Raw genomic sequence first — 20,795 nt, 5'->3', positions numbered from 1 at the left:
AAATACCCGTCAACAGTTAACAAAACATGACATAAAAAAAATAAAAAGGGAGAAACATGAACTCCACCAAAAACCAGGGGTGAATTCTGGTGTTCAGATCCTGCTCCAAATGTGGCATCCATCAATCTGACAAATGATGCTGTTAAAAATCTGGATGTTTTCTGGTAATGATTATGTTTAATAAAATTATTTTCATGTTAATATATATATATATATTTTTGTACATATAATGGTCTACAGTAAATTTCTTATACATATTTTCTATAGACTGGCGATGCTGATGTGGTACCTACATCCAAAGTGATGGAGAAACAAAAAGTTGTCATAGATGAACTGAAACATAAACTGGATCTTAATCTGGAGGGCTTTGACAGTCTCAGGTAAATAGGGGGATGTTATAAACTGATGTACAATGTAAATCAGTATCGCCTGCCTTGGGTCTGTGTGGTCTAGGTGTCAGTTATCAAACTATATTAATCACTACATGCATTTGCTTGAACTTGACCAACCTGTGTTTAACCAGTTTGTTTAGCTTGTGCTTAACTTACCTGTTGTTGACTAGCCTGTGCTTGTCTAGCCTATCTTTGACTATTCTGTGCTCAACTAGATTGTGTTTGATTAGCCTGTGCTTGTCTAGCCTATCTTTGACTATTCTGTGCTCAACTAAATTGTGTTGGATTAGCCTGTGATTGTCTAGCCTATCTTTGACTATTCTGTGCTCAACTAGATTGTGTTTGATTAGCCTGTGCTTGTCTAGCCTATCTTTGACTATTCTGTGCTCAACTAGATTGTGTTTGATTAGCTTGTGCTTGTCTAGCCTATCTTTGACTATTCTGTGCTCAACTAAATTGTGTTGGATTAGCCTGTGATTGTCTAGCCTATCTTTGACTATTCTGTGCTCAACTAAATTGTGTTTGATTAGCCTGTGATTGTCTAGCCTATCTTTGACTATTCTGTGCTCAACTAGATTGTGTTTGATTAGCCTGTGATTGTCTAGCCTATCTTTGACTATTCTGTGCTCAACTAAATTGTGTTTGATTAGCTTGTGCTTGTCTAGCCTATCTTTGACTATTCTGTGCTCAACTAGATTGTGTTTGATTAGCCTGTGATTGTCTAGCCTATCTTTGACTATTCTGTGCTCAACTAAATTGTGTTTGATTAGCTTGTGCTTGTCTAGCCTATCTTTGACTATTCTGTGCTCAACTAGATTGTGTTTGATTAGCCTGTGATTGTCTAGCCTATCTTTGACTATTCTGTGCTCAACTAAATTGTGTTTGATTAGCTTGTGCTTGTCTAGCCTATCTTTGACTATTCTGTGCTCAACTAGATTGTGTTTGATTAGCTTGTGCTTGTCTAGCCTATCTTTGACTATTCTGTGCTCAACTAAATTGTGTTGGATTAGCCTGTGATTGTCTAGCCTATCTTTGACTATTCTGTGCTCAACTAAATTGTGTTTGATTAGCCTGTGATTGTCTAGCCTATCTTTGACTATTCTGTGCTCAACTAGATTGTGTTTGATTAGCCTGTGATTGTCTAGCCTATCTTTGACTATTCTGTGCTCAACTAAATTGTGTTTGATTAGCTTGTGCTTGTCTAGCCTATCTTTGACTATTCTGTGCTCAACTAGATTGTGTTTGATTAGCCTGTGATTGTCTAGCCTATCTTTGACTATTCTGTGCTCAACTAAATTGTGTTTGATTAGCTTGTGCTTGTCTAGCCTATCTTTGACTATTCTGTGCTCAACTAGATTGTGTTTGATTAGCCTGTGATTGTCTAGCCTATCTTTGACTATTCTGTGCTCAACTAAATTGTGTTTGATTAGCTTGTGCTTGTCTAGCCTATCTTTGACTATTCTGTGCTCAACTAGATTGTGTTTGATTAGCTTGTGCTTGTCTAGCCTATCTTTGACTATTCTGTGCTCAACTAAATTGTGTTGGATTAGCCTGTGATTGTCTAGCCTATCATTGACTATTCTGTGCTCAACTAGATTGTGTTTGATTAGCCTGTGCTTGTCTAGCCTATCTTTGACTATTCTGTGCTCAACTAGATTGTGTTTGATTAGCTTGTGCTTGTCTAGCCTATCTTTGACTATTCTGTGCTCAACTAGATTGTGTTTGATTAGCCTGTGATTGTCTAGCCTATCTTTGACTATTCTGTGCTCAACTAGATTGTGTTTGATTAGCTTGTGCTTGTCTAGCCTATCTTTGACTATTCTGTGCTCAACTAGATTGTGTTTGATTAGCCTGTGCTTGTCTAGCATATCTTTGACTATTCTGTGCTCAACTAGATTGTGTTTGATTAGCTTGTGCTTGTCTAGCCTATCTTTGACTATTCTGTGCTCAACTAGATTGTGTTTGATTAGCCTGTGATTGTCTAGCCTATCTTTGACTATTCTGTGCTCAACTAGATTGTGTTTGATTAGCTTGTGCTTGTCTAGCCTATCTTTGACTATTCTGTGCTCAACTAGATTGTGTTTGATTAGCCTGTGCTTGTCTAGCATATCTTTGACTATTCTGTGCTCAACTAGATTGTGTTTGATTAGCCTGTGATTGTCTAGCCTATCTTTGACTATTCTGTGCTCAACTAAATTGTGTTTGATTAGCTTGTGCTTGTCTAGCCTATCTTTGACTATTCTGTGCTCAACTAGATTGTGTTTGATTAGCCTGTGCTTGTCTAGCCTATCTTTGACTATTCTGTGCTCAACTAAATTGTGTTGGATTAGCCTGTGATTGTCTAGCCTATCATTGACTATTCTGTGCTCAACTAGATTGTGTTTGATTAGCCTGTGCTTGTCTAGCCTATCTTTGACTATTCTGTGCTCAACTAGATTGTGTTTGATTAGCCTGTGCTTGTCTAGCCTATCTTTGACTATTCTGTGCTCAACTAGATTGTGTTTGATTAGCCTGTGCTTGTCTAGCCTATCTTTGACTATTCTGTGCTCAACTAGATTGTGTTTGATTATTCTGTGCTTGTCTAGCTTGTGCTTGTCTAGCCTGTGCTTGTCTAGCTTGTGCTTGTCTAGCCTGTGCTTGTCTAGCCTGTGCTTGTCTAGCCTGTGCTTGTCTAGCCTGTGCTTGTCTAGCTTGTGCTTGTCTAGCCTGTGCTTGTCTAGCTTGTGCTTGTCTAGCTTGTGCTTGTCTAGCCTGTGCTTGTCTAGCCTGTGCTTGTCTAGCCTGTGCTTGTCTAGCCTGTGCTTGTCTAGCCTGTGCTTGTCTAGCCTGTGCTTGTCTAGCCTGTGCTGGACTAGCTTGTGTTTCACAAGTTTGTGTTTGACTCCAATCCTATTTGACAAGGTCCATGATTCTATCAGTATCAGGGTTATCCACTTTTTTCAACAAATAAAAAAAGTTGTATAGCCAAGTCTGATGAAAGGGGTGTTTAATACCAACAGAAAACGATGTATCATTTTCACAACAATAAAAAACATTTCTAAAGGTTATTTATTTTTTTAAAGATTTCACAGTCTTACCCTTCGTTATCTTGGTCATGTGTATTAATAAACTTTTGGCATCAGAAAAAGAATGACTTAAACAGACAACATATCCAAACAATAGCATACCACAACTAACCTGCTTGTGTAAAATTCCACACAAAACCAACTTAAAAATTCCAAACAACAGCACATCACAACAAGTAAAAATGAAATTAAATAATATCAATCACAAACTAAAAAAAAGTCCATTACAAATTGAATAAAATTATTTACCTTCAATACTATTAAAAATTCTTTGTCAGTTGAAAACTCAAAATAAAAATGCAATAATTTTATTCTTTGGCATTTTGTAGAAAAGTTTAAAAAATGAAATTATACTGAGGAAAAATATAATACTGTAAATTCAGAAATTATCAGAAAGTTTTATTTATATAAATTATACAAACTGAATATTGCAATAATAAGAATTTGTATTCCTATTCAAATAAAAATTCATGAAGAAAACTCAATAATGTCAAAATTGCAAAAATAAATTCTGTCAATGATGTCTGAATTTACAGTAAATAATTATCAACAATTTATTAGTTATGACTATTTAATGTTATTAATAAAATTGAGAAAGGAAATGGTGAATATGTCAAAGCGACAACCACCCGACCATAGAGCAAAAAACAGCCGAAGGCAACCAATGGGTCTTCAATGTAGCGAGAATTCCCGCACCCGTAGGTGTCCTTCAGCTGGCACATTGCAATATTAATGTTAATATTAATGAATGTATTTTACAGCACGGATCAGTTAAAACAGATTGTTGATCATGCTGTTGGAGAGGTAATTATCTTGTGCCTTCATTTTTTATATGCCGTACTAAGTGGTCCGGGCATATATTGTTACTTATATATGTGTATCATTCTTTTGTTCAGATATTCTGATAAGAAACAGTTGTCCTGACATATTTTCATTATTTTGTTTTTTTTTGGCAAGATTACAGTTCTTGGACTTGAAAATCAACTTGTTAGAACTTTTTTTAACATTCAAGATTTTGAGATGATTTTTGGTACATAAGCATGATAAGGGCAACAACAACAAAAACAAAATCTTTTTCTGGTTTAAGCATGGAATCTAACCCTAAAAAGATTTCATGCCATTTCAGATAACAATGTGTCATTTGAGTATACCAAAAATCCCTTTAAAGGTGGATTGTTCAAAGTCAAATCATTTGCAAATTGGCAGTTAATATTTTTAAGGGTTTTTGTTAAATCTTTGATGATCCTTGCCCTTATGAAATTTAAATACTGTAAATTCAGAAATTATTGGGATGTTTTTATAATGGAGATAGATTCGACAGGGTTATAATTGCAATAATTTAAACTTGCATTTTGATTTTGTTTATATGAATTAAACAGGAATTTTCTCTATATCGCAAAAATTGAAATCTCACTTTAGTCAAAAATGACAAAATGGCAAAAATAAATGCACAATAATTTCTGTATTCACAGTACATGAAAACCGGTAAAATTTATCTACATGTAGTAATTTTATGAATTTTCTTTCTTTTACAGATAGTTAACCCAGGCAAGGTTAAAGAAAAGCTGATTCAGCAGTTATCAACACAGATAACTGATTTAGAAAGATTTATACAGTTTTCACAAGGTGATGGACTGGGTCAAAACTTCTTTTGCTTGTGGCACTGGTTAATTTTTTGTTCGGTACTTTCAATGTTGACAAGATTTTAGATATTGCCAAATTTCTCAATAGCAAAAAATTATTTTCTATTAAAGCAACATGAGCAATGGGGAACAACAGACGGAATTGAAGTTTTCTGACTGCTAAATTTTTAATCTGATAATTTTCTAAATTGTATAAAATAACCTTGTTTTTGGTACTTAAGTTCCCTATTAATGGGTTACAAAAACTCTTTCATTGCAACCCAAAGATTTTATTTTTTATCGTATATTTAATTTGATTACTCACCAAAATCTTTGGTGTTTTTAATGAAATTTTGACCTGGTAATGCTTTTAATTCCTTAGTTGAGGGATTTTCCTTCCCGACTTAGAAATAACATACTTTGCTATTTTTCTGAATTATTTTATCATATTTTCCCTTCTTTTATCACACTAACAATTAATGACCCATCAAACAATGTAAGCAGCCATGTATTTAATATTAATTTGCTTAAAATTAGAATTACTGGATCTGAATTTTTAAGGAGAATTATTTCGCATGATTTTCAGAAAGGTTACTCGTTTTGATAGGGATCGTAGATTTATTATTACAAGTAAGCTCTGAGCATAATTGAAGCATGCTTGGAGCTTTTTAAGTAGGCTCTCTTCGGCAGTTCATATGACAATAGTTATCATGATCTATTAATATGTCAGTCAGATCTTTAGCATTTCTATACAAAGGAAAGTACTACTCAGAAGAGCCTACTTAAAAAGCTCTGAGCATCCTAGGGTTATTGCCCTTTAATGACAAGTCATCCCCATTAGAAATTTTTTAACAGAAACTATAGTAAACAGAGAAAAACTGTGACTAGCAGACATATGAGCCAAATTAGATCAAAAATAGATTAAAGACTCCACATGAGAATACGTCTGGAATAGCTTTGAATTTTGTCATTGCCAACTGTCCATAGTAAGATTTGATCTATATGGTTGCTTGTGGCAACCTTTTAGAGTTCACATGCCATTAATGTTCTTTCATAGTGATGCAGCACATGCAAAACTTACAATATTTCTGTACTAATTCTAAAATGAATTTAAAGTGAGGAGAGCAGTGTGTCTGTCCATGGTGGACAGGTGATCATGTCAAAATCTGTCTGTTTATACATTGTTATAGTGGACAGGTGGTAATTGCTAAATCCATGAGAGCTGTTGTGTACCTTCAAGTGGATCAAATTAATGACAATTATAATTTCAGCCATCCTAAAATGAAATTATCTCTGTTTTGATTTAATTTTATATTCTTTTATAACATTTATACGCTTCATCCCAAACCTGCTTTTATCATATACATATATATATATACTAAGTGCTCCCTTTGTCACCTTCAAGTTTAGCAATACTAATAATAAAAAAAATATATATAACCAGTGGCAGATCCAGGGGGGGGGGGGGGGGGTTTCAAGGGTTGGAACCCCCCTTTTTTTTGGCCGATCAATGCATTTGAATGGGAGCATATAGTTGGAACACAACCCCCCCCCCCCCCCCCCCCTTTACTCTGGGTTGGGAACCCCCCCTTTTTAAAATGGCTGGATCCGCCACTGATAACAATAGATAGATCTAACAAGAACCATCAAATATATGATATTGTTCAACCATAAGCTGTTTCTGAATTGATTGCATGGGGGTAGATAGGTACTTCTATTCAACTTTGATGAGTTACAATTATTTTAATAAAATTTATTAGTTTGATTTAATACATATGCATGTGCTAGGAGCTGTCTGAAAATTGCAGTGAGGTGAGAGGTTTTGTTTTGCACCCTGTTGAAGGCCTCATTGTGACTTTGAGGTGAGAGGTTTTGTTTTGCACCCTGTTGAAGACCTCATTGTGACTTTGAGATGAAGAACAGCAACAAAAGTTGTTTTACTTTGTGTGTGTTCTAATTTTGTGTTATCGATGGAAACCCCATAACCTTTGTTTACAAATATGACAGTTTGTAAAAAGGACCCAACTCATCTTTGATCTTAGAATCACCAAAATTGTGAGAAAAAAAAATCAATACCCTTGCATCTTATACTACTTGGTAATGTACTCATGAGCTGTAAAGTTGGTATGATTAATGTATTGCTCATGAGATGTTAAGTTGGTATGAGTAATGTATTGCTCATGAGCTGTAAAGTTGGTATGAGTAATGTATTGCTCATGAGCTGTTAAGTTGGTATGAGTAATGTATTGCTCATGTGATGTTAAGTTGGTATGAGTAATGTATTGCTCATGAGATGTTAAGTTGGTATGAGTAATGTATTGCTCATGAGATGTTAAGTTGGTATGAGTGATGTATTGCTCATGAGATGTTAAGTTGGTGTAAGTAATGTATTGCTCATGGGATGTTAAGTTGGTATAAGTAATGTATTGCTCATGAGCTGTAAAGTTGGTATGAGTAATGTATTGCTCATGATCAGGGTTGGACACTCACAACCATGAGTGTTGACTAACTAATGATATAATAGATGAACTTTTTAGACCACTCGTCACACAAAGCTTCTTACTTATTTTAAGTGCATTCCGTATATATGATCATTTCTAAAACAGTATTATTTATTTGTCATTAGTGTATTTCATTTTTGAAGAACATAAAATGTCTTTTTCAGGGGAGGCAACAAGTCCTGGGCCGTTAGGAAAGGAGAGATGCACATGTACAGTTCATAAGGTTTGTCAGATTTAAATGTGTCAATATTTTTTGTATCAGTGAGTTATTAATTTTAACGGAGTTATGCCCTTTGGAAAATAAACATTATATGAAAATGTGCATTGCTAGCTCTCTCATGTGTACAATGCTTGTCTGATTTTTATGAAATATATATCATAGGTTTACATCAGCAATGTCTCAGAAAGTTTAAAAATAAGTTCCGATTAATTAATTTTAATAGAGTTATGTCCTTTGGAAACATTAATTATAGTGGAAATTACATTGCATTTGCTCTCAAACCTTCATTTCTTCAAGATATTTATGATATAAAAAGATTGTTTTAAAGTTATTGCACTGGCACTTCTATTAAATTACAGATGTGTAACTGTAATGTAATTTTTTTAAGGAAAAATAAAAAAAAATTAGCAAAAAATAATTTATAGCTTAAAAAAAAAGGCCAGAAGTGTCATGATTTTTTAAGGAATTTGAAAATAGGAGAAGGGAAGGTTGTTATAAACCATTTATAAATTGTATAAACCTTGTATTTTCTTTTAGTTTCCTTCTGGTGATTGTTCAGATTCCTCTTCAAAAGATTGTAAAGTACGAGACAGAAATACAAACAAGCACAATAAAAAGGTAAATATACAATAAATCAGGAGACTGTATAGATTCGTAGAGGGCCATAGCTGGATTAGACACAACTTTTCATAATTTTTGGTATTTAACACTATTTAAATTTTTCGTTTTGTATAATATAATTTCATGTATCTTGACACAATTTTTTTTTTTTTTAAATAGATACTTGTTTTTTCCAAATATTTCCTGCTTACAATTTCCTCAGTTGCCCAGGACACGATTTTAAATAATTCTTTCTTTGTACAGTTGATACTCAATGTTAATTATTTCATAATATTCATTTCTCTGATTCTTAGCAGATTTATTCTCTTCATGACCTGTTGATTATGTTTGTTAATAAACATGTGGTCTGTTTGATTTGACTTCAACGTTTTCTTGCTTTCCTCTGCATTTCCTGTTGCGACCAAATCTTGTACATTACGATATTTCTTCACTCGAGTGTTAAACTTTAAATATTTTTAAAAACACTTGGCAAGCCTTGGTTTTAATTTTGAAAATTTAGCAGTCTCCAGTAGAGAAACAGTGTATAAGGCTTGATATAGTGGTAGAATCTATATTTATACATATGCAACTCTTTAAATGTATCTGATTTCTACAGAATGTGAAAGAAACAAGAGCATTTATAAAGAAGAGTATCGAGTTTCTACAGATGTTCCTCATTAGTCAGTTTGGATGTGGTGGGAGGGACTTCCAGAGAAACTTACTGAAGAAAACAACAAAAGGCAATCATTGGGGGTAGGTATTAAGTCAGTTTGTATGTGGTGGGAGGGACTTCCAGAGAAACTTACTGAAGAAAACAGCAAAAGTCAATCATTGGGGGTAGGTATTTAGTCAGTTTGGATGTGGTGGGAGGGACTTCCAGAGAAACTTACTGAAGAAAACAACAAAAGGCAATCATTGGGGGTAGGTATTTAGTCAGTTTGGATGTGGTGGGAGGGACTTCCAGAGAAACTTACTGAAGAAAACAACAAAAGGCAATCATTGGGGGTAGGTATTAAGTCAGTTTGGATGTGGTGGGAGGGACTTCCAGAGAAACTTACTGAAGAAAACAGCAAAAGTCAATCATTGGGGGTAGGTATTTAGTCAGTTTGGATGTGGTGGGAGGGACTTCCAGAGAAACTTACTGAAGAAAACAACAAAAGGCAATCATTGGGGGTAGGTATTTAATCAGTTTGGATGTGGTGGGAGAGACTTCTAGAGAAACTTACTGAAGAAAACAACAAAAGACAATCATTGGGGGTAGGTATTTAGTCAGTTTGGATGTGGTGGGAGGGACTTCCAGAGAAACTTACTGAAGAAAACAACAAAAGGCAATCATTGGGGGTAGGTATTAAGTCAGTTTGTATGTGGTGGGAGGGACTTCCAGAGAAACTTACTGAAGAAAACCACAAAAGGCAATCATTGGGGGTAGGTATTTAGTCAGTTTGGATGTGGTGGGAGGGACTTCCAGAGAAACTTACTGAAGAAAACAACAAAAGACAATCATTGGGGGTAAGTATTTAGTCAGTTTGGATGTGGTGGGAGGGACTTCCAGAGAAACTTACTGAAGAAAACAACAAAAGACAATCATTGGGGGTAGGTATTTAGTCAGTTTGGATGTGGTGGGAGGGACTTCCAGAGAAACTCACTGAAGAAAACAACAAAAGTCAATCATTGGGGGTAAGTATTAAAGAAAGTAAACACAAAAATCCACTCGAAATCCACTAAAATCCTCTCTAAATCCACTCGAAATCTCTCAAAGGATCTATAATATGTAGATATATATAAATGTTTATGTAAATGTTTATTTACTGATAAGGCTCGTAATAGATAAAAAAAAAAACAATTTGTAGATTATGATTTAAAACTCCTCGTGTAAGAGCCAACTTGAGTTATTGATAAGGAAAACAAATGTTAAAAGAATATGTATGAGTAAACTTGTAACCAAGTCAATACTTCTTAATTAAGCATTATGAAAAAAATATACGGAATAGAAAAATATGGACTTGATTTTAACTTGATGTTTCTATTTGTAGAGACTTACGAGCTAGGTTAGAGGTTGCTATAAACAAAGTATTAGAGGCAGCCGTAGAGGAGGAAAAAAATCAGGAGAAAGACGACAGGTTCAGTGAATATGGCAGCGATTCAGAGGAGGTAAGAATGAATAAACTGACCTCTAATTATAAATTATCATTGGTCATCTCAACTAGATTGATTTTCTCGCTAGACTGGGCACAGCAAGAGTGATAAGAGCATTTGAGTTGCAATGACCAATGATAATCTGTTATTTGGCTATTGTTACCTATGGCGAAGTTAATTTCATTGCCAATGGGCATGTTCACCCATAGTTTCTATCAATAATTTGTCATATCACTCGACTGCGCGTATACAGTGCTGAGAATAGGAAATTATCAGTCTGAAGATTTTGTAAACGTGTTGAATTAGTAAAATAATATTTTATCCCATTTTATGTATAGCTTAATGTGAAGTATACATTTGCAAAAAAAAATGTTTGTAAATACTTCACATCCACTGCACAAAACATTTAAATGAATATAAAATTTTAACAAACTGATCTTTGAAGCAAATTGTGAAATGTTAACCAGTAAACATAAGCCCCCCCCCCCACACCTTACATTTATTTCTGGAATAACCCTTATATCAGTTAGCTTATTTATCTTGTTTATTTTACCAACCATGCAAGGACTGTATAGTCAGACAAGGTCATTAAAAACTTTCATTTGTTGTTTTTTATTGTACAGAGTCAAGAACAAAGCAGTGCTTTGCTTACCCAGACTGTGAGAAGAGATCTTTCAATGGCCATTAGAGATTTGATAGAACATGGACTTATGGAGGTATGTCACAGGTTGTTTTTGGTAAAGGGTAGGGGCCTTGGTAGCTAAGTGGTCTAAATAGTTACTGGGTAAACATTTACAATTAATTCTCCATAGGCAGTAATGGTAACGTTTTCCTCTGCAATTGGGTTCAACCCGTGCACTCTGGTTCTAAACCTTGTTTTTTTTTTTGGTTCTGAACCTTGGTTCTTTGGTTCGAAACCATGGCAACTGGTTCAACATCCGGGTTGTTGGTTCTAGCAACCCGACTTCTTGGTTCCATCTAGGTTCTTTTCTAGAACATTCTTATTTTCCCGTTCAACTTTGAGAAGATATCCGCAAGTATCAGAATAAAAAGATAAAGTAGGTCAAAGACGCTAAACTTATTTTATAACCTTAAACAGAATATTTATACCCCCGCTTTAAAAAAGGGGGGGGGGGGGGGTATACTGTTTTACCTGTGTCTGTCCGTCCATCAGTCCGTCAGTCCGTCCCATGAAACTTTCGTCACATTTTTCTCAGGAACTACACATCCACCCTTTCTGTAATTTGGTATCAACATTTATATATGTCAGCCATACCGTGTGATGCGTTTTCAGATTCATCACTCGACAACTTCCTGTTAACCGAACACTTGTATGATTTTACACATGATAGCCAAGTTGAAAATTTTCGTCACATTTTTCTCAGGAACTACAATACAAGGATTTCTGAAATTTGGTTTCAGGATTTATATATGTCAGCTATACCGTGTGATGCGTTTTCAGATTCATCACTCGACAACTTCCTGTTTACCGAACACTTGTATGATTTTACACATGATAGCCAAGTTGAAAATTTTCGTCACATTTTTCTCAGGAACTACAATACAAGGATTTCTGAAATTTGGTTTCAGGATTTATATATGTCAGCTATACCGTGTGATGCGTTTTCAGATTCATCACTCGACAATTTCCTGTTTACCGAACACTTGTATGATTTTACACATGATAGCCAAGTTGAAAATTTTCGTCACATTTTTCTCAGGAACTACAATACAAGGATTTCTGAAATTTGGTTTCAGGATTTATATATGTCAGCTATACCGTGTGATGCGTTTTCAGATTCATCACTCGACAACTTCCTGTTTACCGAACACTTGTATGATTTTACACATGATAGCCAAGTTGAAAATTTTCGTCACATTTTTCTCAGGAACTACAATACAAGGATTTCTGAAATTTGGTTTCAGGATTTATATAAGTCAGCTATACCGTGTGATGCGTTTTCAGATTCATCACTCGACAACTTCCTGTTTAACGAACACTTGCATATTTTTACACTATTAATATTATCCACTTGCGGCGGGGGTATCATCAGTGAGCAGTAGCTCGCAGTTTCACTTGTTCATTCATAAATACATTTAGCATCGTGGAAATATGAAGCTATAAGGTAAATACTTTTTATTTTTATAATTTTACATTGGAAACTGGCCAAATTACAACAATTGGTTCCATCTGGGTTCTATTCTAGATCATTCTAATGTTCCTGTTGAACATAACAGAAGATAACCGCAAGTCTCCGTATAAAAAGGTAAAGTAGGTCAAAGACGCTAAAATTATTTTATAACATTAAATATTGATTCCCTATATAATCAACAACAACAACAAAAAAACTGGATCCGCCTTTGCTAGAGGTTTTAAAACCACCCAATTAGGACATGTTGTTTATATGGCTAACGATATGTGCATCTTGCCACTTGACCAGTTGACGACTTGCATATATATTTGATTGCACATTAATTATCAAGTTCGACTTAATTTTATTTAATGGCTTTTTAATAATGTCAGATTTGAAAGAAATACATGTGAAGTTTATCATACAAATCTTTTTGTTCAAAACAGAATGTTAAAAGACATATAAAGGAAAGTGATGATCAATAAGTTGGTAAGCTTTAATTAGTTGGAAAAAAAGTTATAAAATATAATAAAATGTATAATTATGTACAATAAATTTGTCAAATTTGATACTCATTCAGTCATTGTGAAGGGCATGCATATAATCATTTGGCCAAAAATAAAGAAATCAAAATTAAGATTAATTATTTTTATAATAAAATTATGTGTACATGTGTTAATGACAGTGCTAGTGGGATGTGTATCACCAGCACAATAGTCAGAACTTCTGTGTTGGCGCCATGATTTAGGGGCATAAAGCGTTACTACTAGTCCGTCTGTCTCGAACGTCCCATAAAAACGGGTTCCGCTCTCCTAACTTTAGTTTGCCTCAACCAAATACTACAAAACTTATACACACTATATAAAAGAAGCTGGTGCATGAGTGCCAATGAGAACTCTCCACTAGAGACTAAATGACACAGAAATTAACAATTATACAATGTACTGTACGTAGCCTAGGTCACCACACGGTCTTCAACAATGAGCAAGGTTCATACCGCAAAGTCAGCTATTAAAGGCCCCGACATGACAATGTAAAACAATTCAAACGAGAAAACAAACGGTCTAATTTATGAACAAAAATAAACGAAAAACAAAATAGGCACGTGCATATAAAATAAGGCGGGGTTAAACATGTTAGCGGGATCCCAACCCTCCCCCTTATGTGGCATGAGTGCCAATGAGAACTCTCCACAAAAGACCAGATGACACAAACACTAACAACTATAGGTCATATACAAAGTCAATACCGCATATAAAAAGGCACTGAAATGACATTGTAAAACAATATTCAAACGAGAAAATAAACGAACAAATTTATGTACAAAAAATGAACGAAAAACAAGTATGTAACAAACAAAAAACGACATTCATTGAATTACAGGCTCCTGACTTACCAGGCACATACATACCGAATAAGGCGGGGTTGAACATATAAGCGGGATCCCCACGCACCTCAACACAAAATCAAATTTTAAATTTTTAAGTGTCACTTTTTTAGAGTTATCGTGTCCCTTTAAAAACATAAGTGCTGACTCTTTTGTTTCCTTTCTCTTAAATAAGTCTGACTCAATCAAATGTTAGGAACCTTATACGCGATTCACATTACCCCATAACACAGATCTATTAAGTTCGATATTGGGTCCCGATGGCGTCACTGTTCATGAGTTTTTAGATGTAAAAAGTTGTGGTACGAGTACCAATGATACAAATGTCAACCCGGAGCCTTGAGTTAGGAAAACTGCTAAATCTATTGTTTCCGTTCTTTAACTTTAATTTGCTTCAAACAAATGTTTTGAAACTTATTCACAATGCTTATGATCACAAAACGGTCAAAATTACGCGAATCCTGCATCTATATGTGGAAGTTTACTCATTTTTTTTTCACAAGCAGGGGCATCTGTGGTTAATAGACATATTCTACATTTATTTCAGTAATCAGCTTATTACTTCTATCAGATTCTTCTTTAAAGGGAAACTTCGCAAAAAAATCAAAAATTGATATTATGTTCATTCTGTATAAAAATGCTCAAATTCATAGATATTAAAGTTTTATTCCGCTAGATAAGCGATCACCATCGATTTTAAATTTAGAGTATCAATTCTCTGCGATCCGCCATTTTGTCTTCTTTTCCGATTAATAAAAACGATATGTCTATAAACCACAAAGAAACAAAACTACAGTAACCGATGTAGTCGTAATTGCGTGTCGATATCTTGTCAATCGTACGGTTGTTTTATCCGACTAACTAACTTGATACGAAAAATATTCTTACTTTTTTTAAATTACCATGGTCTGTTGTTTTTAAACTGTTGATATTGGAATTAGGTGAAAAGTCAAAGTTGAAATCATAAATAAGTGTTCCGTGAAAATTGTTTTCAAAAATCTAATTTGTTCATAATTCTTTAAAGTAATAAACAAATATATTTTGATCTTCCCTCATCTGATCACCAGCATGGCTAAAGGTATTACTTCCAAAGGTATTGTGAGGGGTGTGAGGTGACACGTCCAGGTATTCAAGCGATTTCCTGTCGGGCTTGCAAGTTCATGCATCGTTTCACTTCTGCAGGTATTGATCAGTGTACACGGCTGATAACTTATAACTTATAACTTTCCGTTTTGAACTATCAGATGAATAATATACAACTCTGTCTTACTTGTCATTACTAAACTCATACGCTTGTTTATAAATAACATTTCTGGTGTAAAGAATATAATTCATAAACATATAAATAATACCCAAAAAATAAGATTTGATGAAATTAAAATCTATTTAAATATTTTTTCCAAGGGTGAATTCGGGAAAATGTAATATATAGTCATTGTTAATAGTGAAGGACAGATTGGAACAGACCAGAAATATTGATTTAAAAAAATTGCCGACGATTCGTTTATACGACTGGATAGAAAGTTACGGAACTATAGCGCAATTTAAAATATATACATGTATACATTGAACATAAGAAAAAAACATATATTTTGAATAAATAGGGGTAAAAGTGTTGTAAATAGACTAGTCCACGTATGCCAACAGTATGTAATCATCGAATGTCGATAGACTATTGTATACCAGAAGAAGAAGAGAACCAATTTGATTTAAATACAGGTCGATGTATAACTTTTGCTTTGGTTCATTGAAGCTGTGGACCTAGTAAAATCACAGATTTATATTTCAATAAGATTGTTCTCGAACAAAGGAAGTAATTCGTCATCACAATTGTTATATATGCCACTGGACGAACACTAATTATCCCCAGGGAATGTGAATATTTTGCTGGGAAACTTTTGAGTATCAAAGTTTCAAATTAATTTCGGGATTTATTTTCTTTCTTGGTATTCAATAACAGAAAAAAAGAATAAATTACTTGTTCGCTAAATAGGGGTATTCTTGTCAGATAAAAGACTTTTAGTTATATTTAAAAAATAGGGAAATATGACATTTAATTGGTTCTGTCTTTTTTTTAAACATCGTTAAAAAGATGTGTGTCTAAGGTGAACGCCACAAGAACCCTGTAATACTAGTACGATAGTATAGCATGTAAACATTCCTTCTCAATAATATGGTTGTATTGGAAATCTTTTCATACAGATTGACAACTCATTGTCCGATATGCATGTAATATTTGCCACATGACGCCCATAGTTCTTTCTACCATCATCATCTTATTCTGTGATATTGCTGTAAACATCGATGGTTCACACCCAAACAAAATGGGAGTAATGGACCTTCAGAGCTTCTCCGTGTTATACACTTGTGAAATATATAGACGAAATTTCTGTATTGAAATGAATCTACATATCACAAACAGGATTTTCAAATAACGATTGTGAGTAATCACCTTACAAACCAATATAAACGTATGGCAAGATATAACCATGAAGGAATTTAGTTTTTGTCAGACGCAAGAACTCATCACTATATATATCATAAACGTATACGTATATATATGCATACAGTTTCAAATATTAAGAACAAGCGGTCGATGTCGATAGTCTGTTTTCTAACTGTTCAGAGTTAGACATGTCACTTGTTCATTCTTGGAAGCCTTCATATTCCCCGTCTAACGATGGGAACTCTTTCTGATTGTGTTGACTATAAATGCTTGTATTGTAATTCTGTCGTTTATCTGTACAAGCGGTTGCATTTCCTCTCCTTTCCCAACAAACAAACTAACGAAACGCCACTAGTCTGATTTCTCTGGAGCTCATCCTCAATGGCTCTTATACGTCAGGAAACTTACATGTATACTAATAATGATTGTTTCAAGAACAACGATGTATGGACGAACTTTTATAAATTCGTCAATATCAGTTATGCATGACTAAAATATAACTTTTATTACAACTACTGTATTACTTATTTGGATTAATGACGGCTATCATGTTCAACATTGCACAAATATTATCATAGAATTTAAAAAAAAATCCTCAAAAATCCTCAAAAGAAATAATGCCTTAGCTTAGATAATTGATATTCTTTTCACAAAAAGTTCGTGTAAATGATTGTCAAATGAATTTAATTATGTAAGAATAAAATGTTAAAAAGAAACTAAAAAAAAATCATGCATGTTGTATGTTGTATTTTTTTGTCAATTAAAAACTTTAGAATTGCAATAGTTTTATTAGCATTTAAACACAGCCAGATTTGAATACAAGTTAAGAAATTCCGGTAAAGTCAATGATATCAAACAGATGTACAATGGTATATCAAATTGGGTAATATTGCATTTAGTTTTTATAAAAGATTAAATCTACTATTTTTTGCTTCATATTTGAATCTTTACGCCAATTGCCGCTAAGAAAGTAATCAAAAATTGTTTCCTTTTATTTTTATACACTTTCGGATTTACGAATCTGAATTTTATTTTCAATTAATTTACACAATTTAATTATTGTATCTTTATTCTCATCGTGTATTAAATCTTAGTGTATTAACATCGTGACAGCATACTCTTTCTAATCCTTTCTGTTTATCCTTTCCAAATAACAACATTTATACCTGTGTACGCTTGAACTCACACCTGCGGCTAAATAGCTACAAGGTAAACGAATTGACCTCAAGCCGAGAAATATACAGTGACCTTTACAAAATAATATACACACTCTGCTCACACATTAGTTGCATTGAAATGATTATCAAAACAATAACGGCAAATAGAACTGAAATATTTTCAGTTCAATATCAGTAAAAATGTTCAATAAATATTTTATGAAAAAAATCTCAACAATAATTAATTAAATTTATTCAAAAACATTTACTAGAGATAATTTTATAGGAGTTTAATTCAATCAATACAAAACGGTATATGCATATTCATTTTCGTTCATTCTTATATTGTGGTTAATAACTTCGACCATTCGTCAGCTGTGCGTTTTTAATTACGTATATTGTCGATAAGCTATAAGAGTTAAACAGATTTTATTTTTTCCCAGAATTCAATAAATCAGGCTAATACGTCACGACCCACTCGAGAATTCAACCAAAAAAGTTACAAATACTTGATTTTCTCCGTTATTAGAAGGAATATAAATTTTAAACTTTGCAAATGTGTTTTTTATGTTAAGATGAACATAATTAGATGATAAGTAAAAAATCACGGAATTTCCCTTTAAATAGACTTAACTTGCACATTTTTTTTCAGGATCTCGGTGCAGTTTAGTAACAAACAGTGATATTTCAAGTTGAATGTGACCAACTTAACAAAGTGTTTCACTAGATTGAGCTCTCTGTCTAAGTGTACTTTATAAGTTCTTAGCATTGAGTTCAGTTTATTGATATGCGTATACCTTCTGTGTAAATTTTATGATGTAAAAGCAGGCTATCCATACCTACATGTCTATGAAATGAAATCTAAGGTAAAATGATTGAAACATTTTGCATTATCTATCACAACTGGCAGCACATGATGCTACTGAATCAGTAAATTTTCATACTTGATATTCACGGAAATTAAGGGATTTCGTTTCATCTGAACCAAACATTCTTAAAAATTGAGAATGGAAATGTGGCATGTGTAAAAGAGACAGTAACCATGTCAAAAGAGCAGAAATCAGTCAAAGGCCACTAATGAGTCCTCATAGCTGACTATGCGGTATGGGCTTTGCTCATTGTTGAAGGCCATACGGTGACCTATAGTTGTCAATGTCTGTGTCATTTTGGTCTTTTGTGGATAGTTGTTTCATTGGCAATCATACCACATCTTTTTTTATATCTTCAACAAAGCAAAAAATCCCTTCAGATGGCCCTTAACAAAATGTGTACCAGTTCAAACTTCAAATTATAAAATCAACTTACAATTAAAAATATACAAGACTAACAAAAACCAGAGACACCTGACTTGACGTCAAGGTAATCATACCAAGAGACACATCCAATATGCAAAGGTCAAGAGTCAAAAAGTCATAGTCTGGTCAAGAGATTCTTGTGAAAAAAAAAAAGGATTTTGATAAAAGGGTCATTGTGGTACACTAAACTAACAATATATCTTATGTATCTAATATATCTTAGAAGATGTGGTACGAATGCCAATCATACAGTTAATTTTCCATTTAATTCAAACAAAATATACAAGTTTTACATTGAGGGCAAAGGGCAAGCTCACATGAAGTTTCTCGTGCCAATAGACTCATATAGAAAACCTAGGGCAGAGACAGAAACACAAGACATATAATAACTAAACTCAATTGAATGGAACTTGTATTGCAGGTCACTACAATTGCCTTCAACAAAGAATATAAACTCTCGCAACAAAGCAAGATTAACCCCGTCTTTCACTAAAGTTTGAGCAGGATTCTTTGCAATGATTATCTTAACACATATAATTGAGAATCGAGTCGTGCAGTTATGTCAAGAAATTAAAACGGTAAGATTAAAAACATTAAAACAGTAAAAACTAGCCTAAGGGTTTACCATTAATTTTTAACCCAACCATATGATAGTACTATGGTAAACTTATGGATACACATGATACAGTCATGAAATTGAATATTTGAAATAGTACGACCAGAACAATACAAGACAGAGTTGTAAACAAAAGAAAGTAATGATGCATATCGAATTTTTAATTCCAAGGCACAAATTAGGAACCGTAGTTTTCATTCAATTTATTTATCTAAAATGTACGCTTGGGTTAAACAATGGAAATTAACACTGTATATTTATATAAACGATCAATCTTGTAAATAAATAAATAAATAATCTTTATTTCAAGAGGATGATCCAACTAATCTTCCTGAGAGTCCTCAAAATAATAATAACATACTTATAAGTACATAGAGTATTATAAAGTTATATTATACACAATATACAATTAATTGTATTTAAATAATAATGAAAAAGCATATTAATTTGCACAATTGATGAAAAATTTGTAACATTTTGTTTTAAAAGATACATGTGTATTACTCATTTTTATTTCATTTGGTAAACTGTTCCATAAATATTGCTTGTAAAGAGCTAACTAAAAATTGGTAATAGCGTTTTCGGAAATAAAATCATGTGAATCATAAATATGTCTCTTTCTAAGTGAGAAACATCCCAAGAAAAGTGATTACGGACTGTTGATAATTTTTACGGCTTTTAAAATTAAAGACTCTGCAATTTAAAACTTGACATACAGGTAACATGTACTGTACACACTCGTGCATTAATTTATGTATTAATTTATAGCATATGTTGACCTCTAGATGTTGTTTTTTTTTTGTTTTTTTTTTTGGTTGGCTGCTATTTCATTACAATACTCCTTTAAATCCTTCTATTCACGTTTTAATCACTTTTTAAAATTTCGCATTTATTCATAAAATTAAACTTTTATTCTGGTCAATGATTACAATTGAATAAAATTGGGAGATTCCTAAATATTTTTAAGTTCACAGTTTTTATAGTTGACTATGAGGTATGGGCATTGCTCATTTTTTGAAGACCGTACGGTGACCTATAGTTGTTAATTTCTGTGGCATGTTTGTCTCTTGTTGAGAGTTGTCTTATTGGAAATTATACCATATCTTCTTTTTTATGTTATCAGAAAGAAAAAAAAAATCTTATCAAGGAATATGCTAAAGGATGCTTTTGTCCAGAGAGAGAAACTAGACCATATTTTGAAATTTTTGGATTTCGCAAAAAACATT

At 33.4% G+C, this 20,795-nt stretch overlaps 1 protein-coding gene and 1 long non-coding RNA gene across 4 annotated transcripts in view; both read left to right on the top strand.

Annotated features, from left to right (window-relative positions):
- Window positions 1-20,795, top strand: part of LOC139482692 (RUN domain-containing protein 1-like) — a 726,769-nt gene that overhangs the window by 10,515 nt on the left and 695,459 nt on the right. For all 3 annotated transcript variants that reach the window (XM_071266763.1, XM_071266762.1, XM_071266760.1), the window contains exon 6: window positions 268-380. In XM_071266763.1, coding sequence (XP_071122864.1) covers window positions 268-380 — 113 coding nt within the window. The remainder of the gene's footprint in view (window positions 1-267; window positions 381-20,795) is intronic.
- Window positions 9,669-11,170, top strand: LOC139482698 (uncharacterized). The gene is made up of 3 exons (XR_011654915.1): window positions 9,669-9,741; window positions 10,434-10,551; window positions 11,160-11,170. It is a non-coding gene; the product is annotated as an uncharacterized lncRNA (long non-coding RNA).

This window comes from Mytilus edulis, chromosome 7 (assembly GCF_963676685.1).
Source record: "Mytilus edulis chromosome 7, xbMytEdul2.2, whole genome shotgun sequence".
NCBI classification, from domain to species: Eukaryota; Metazoa; Mollusca; class Bivalvia; order Mytilida; family Mytilidae; genus Mytilus; species Mytilus edulis.
Note: the sequence above shows the minus strand (reverse complement) of the source record. Positions and strands in the feature narration are given on the sequence as shown.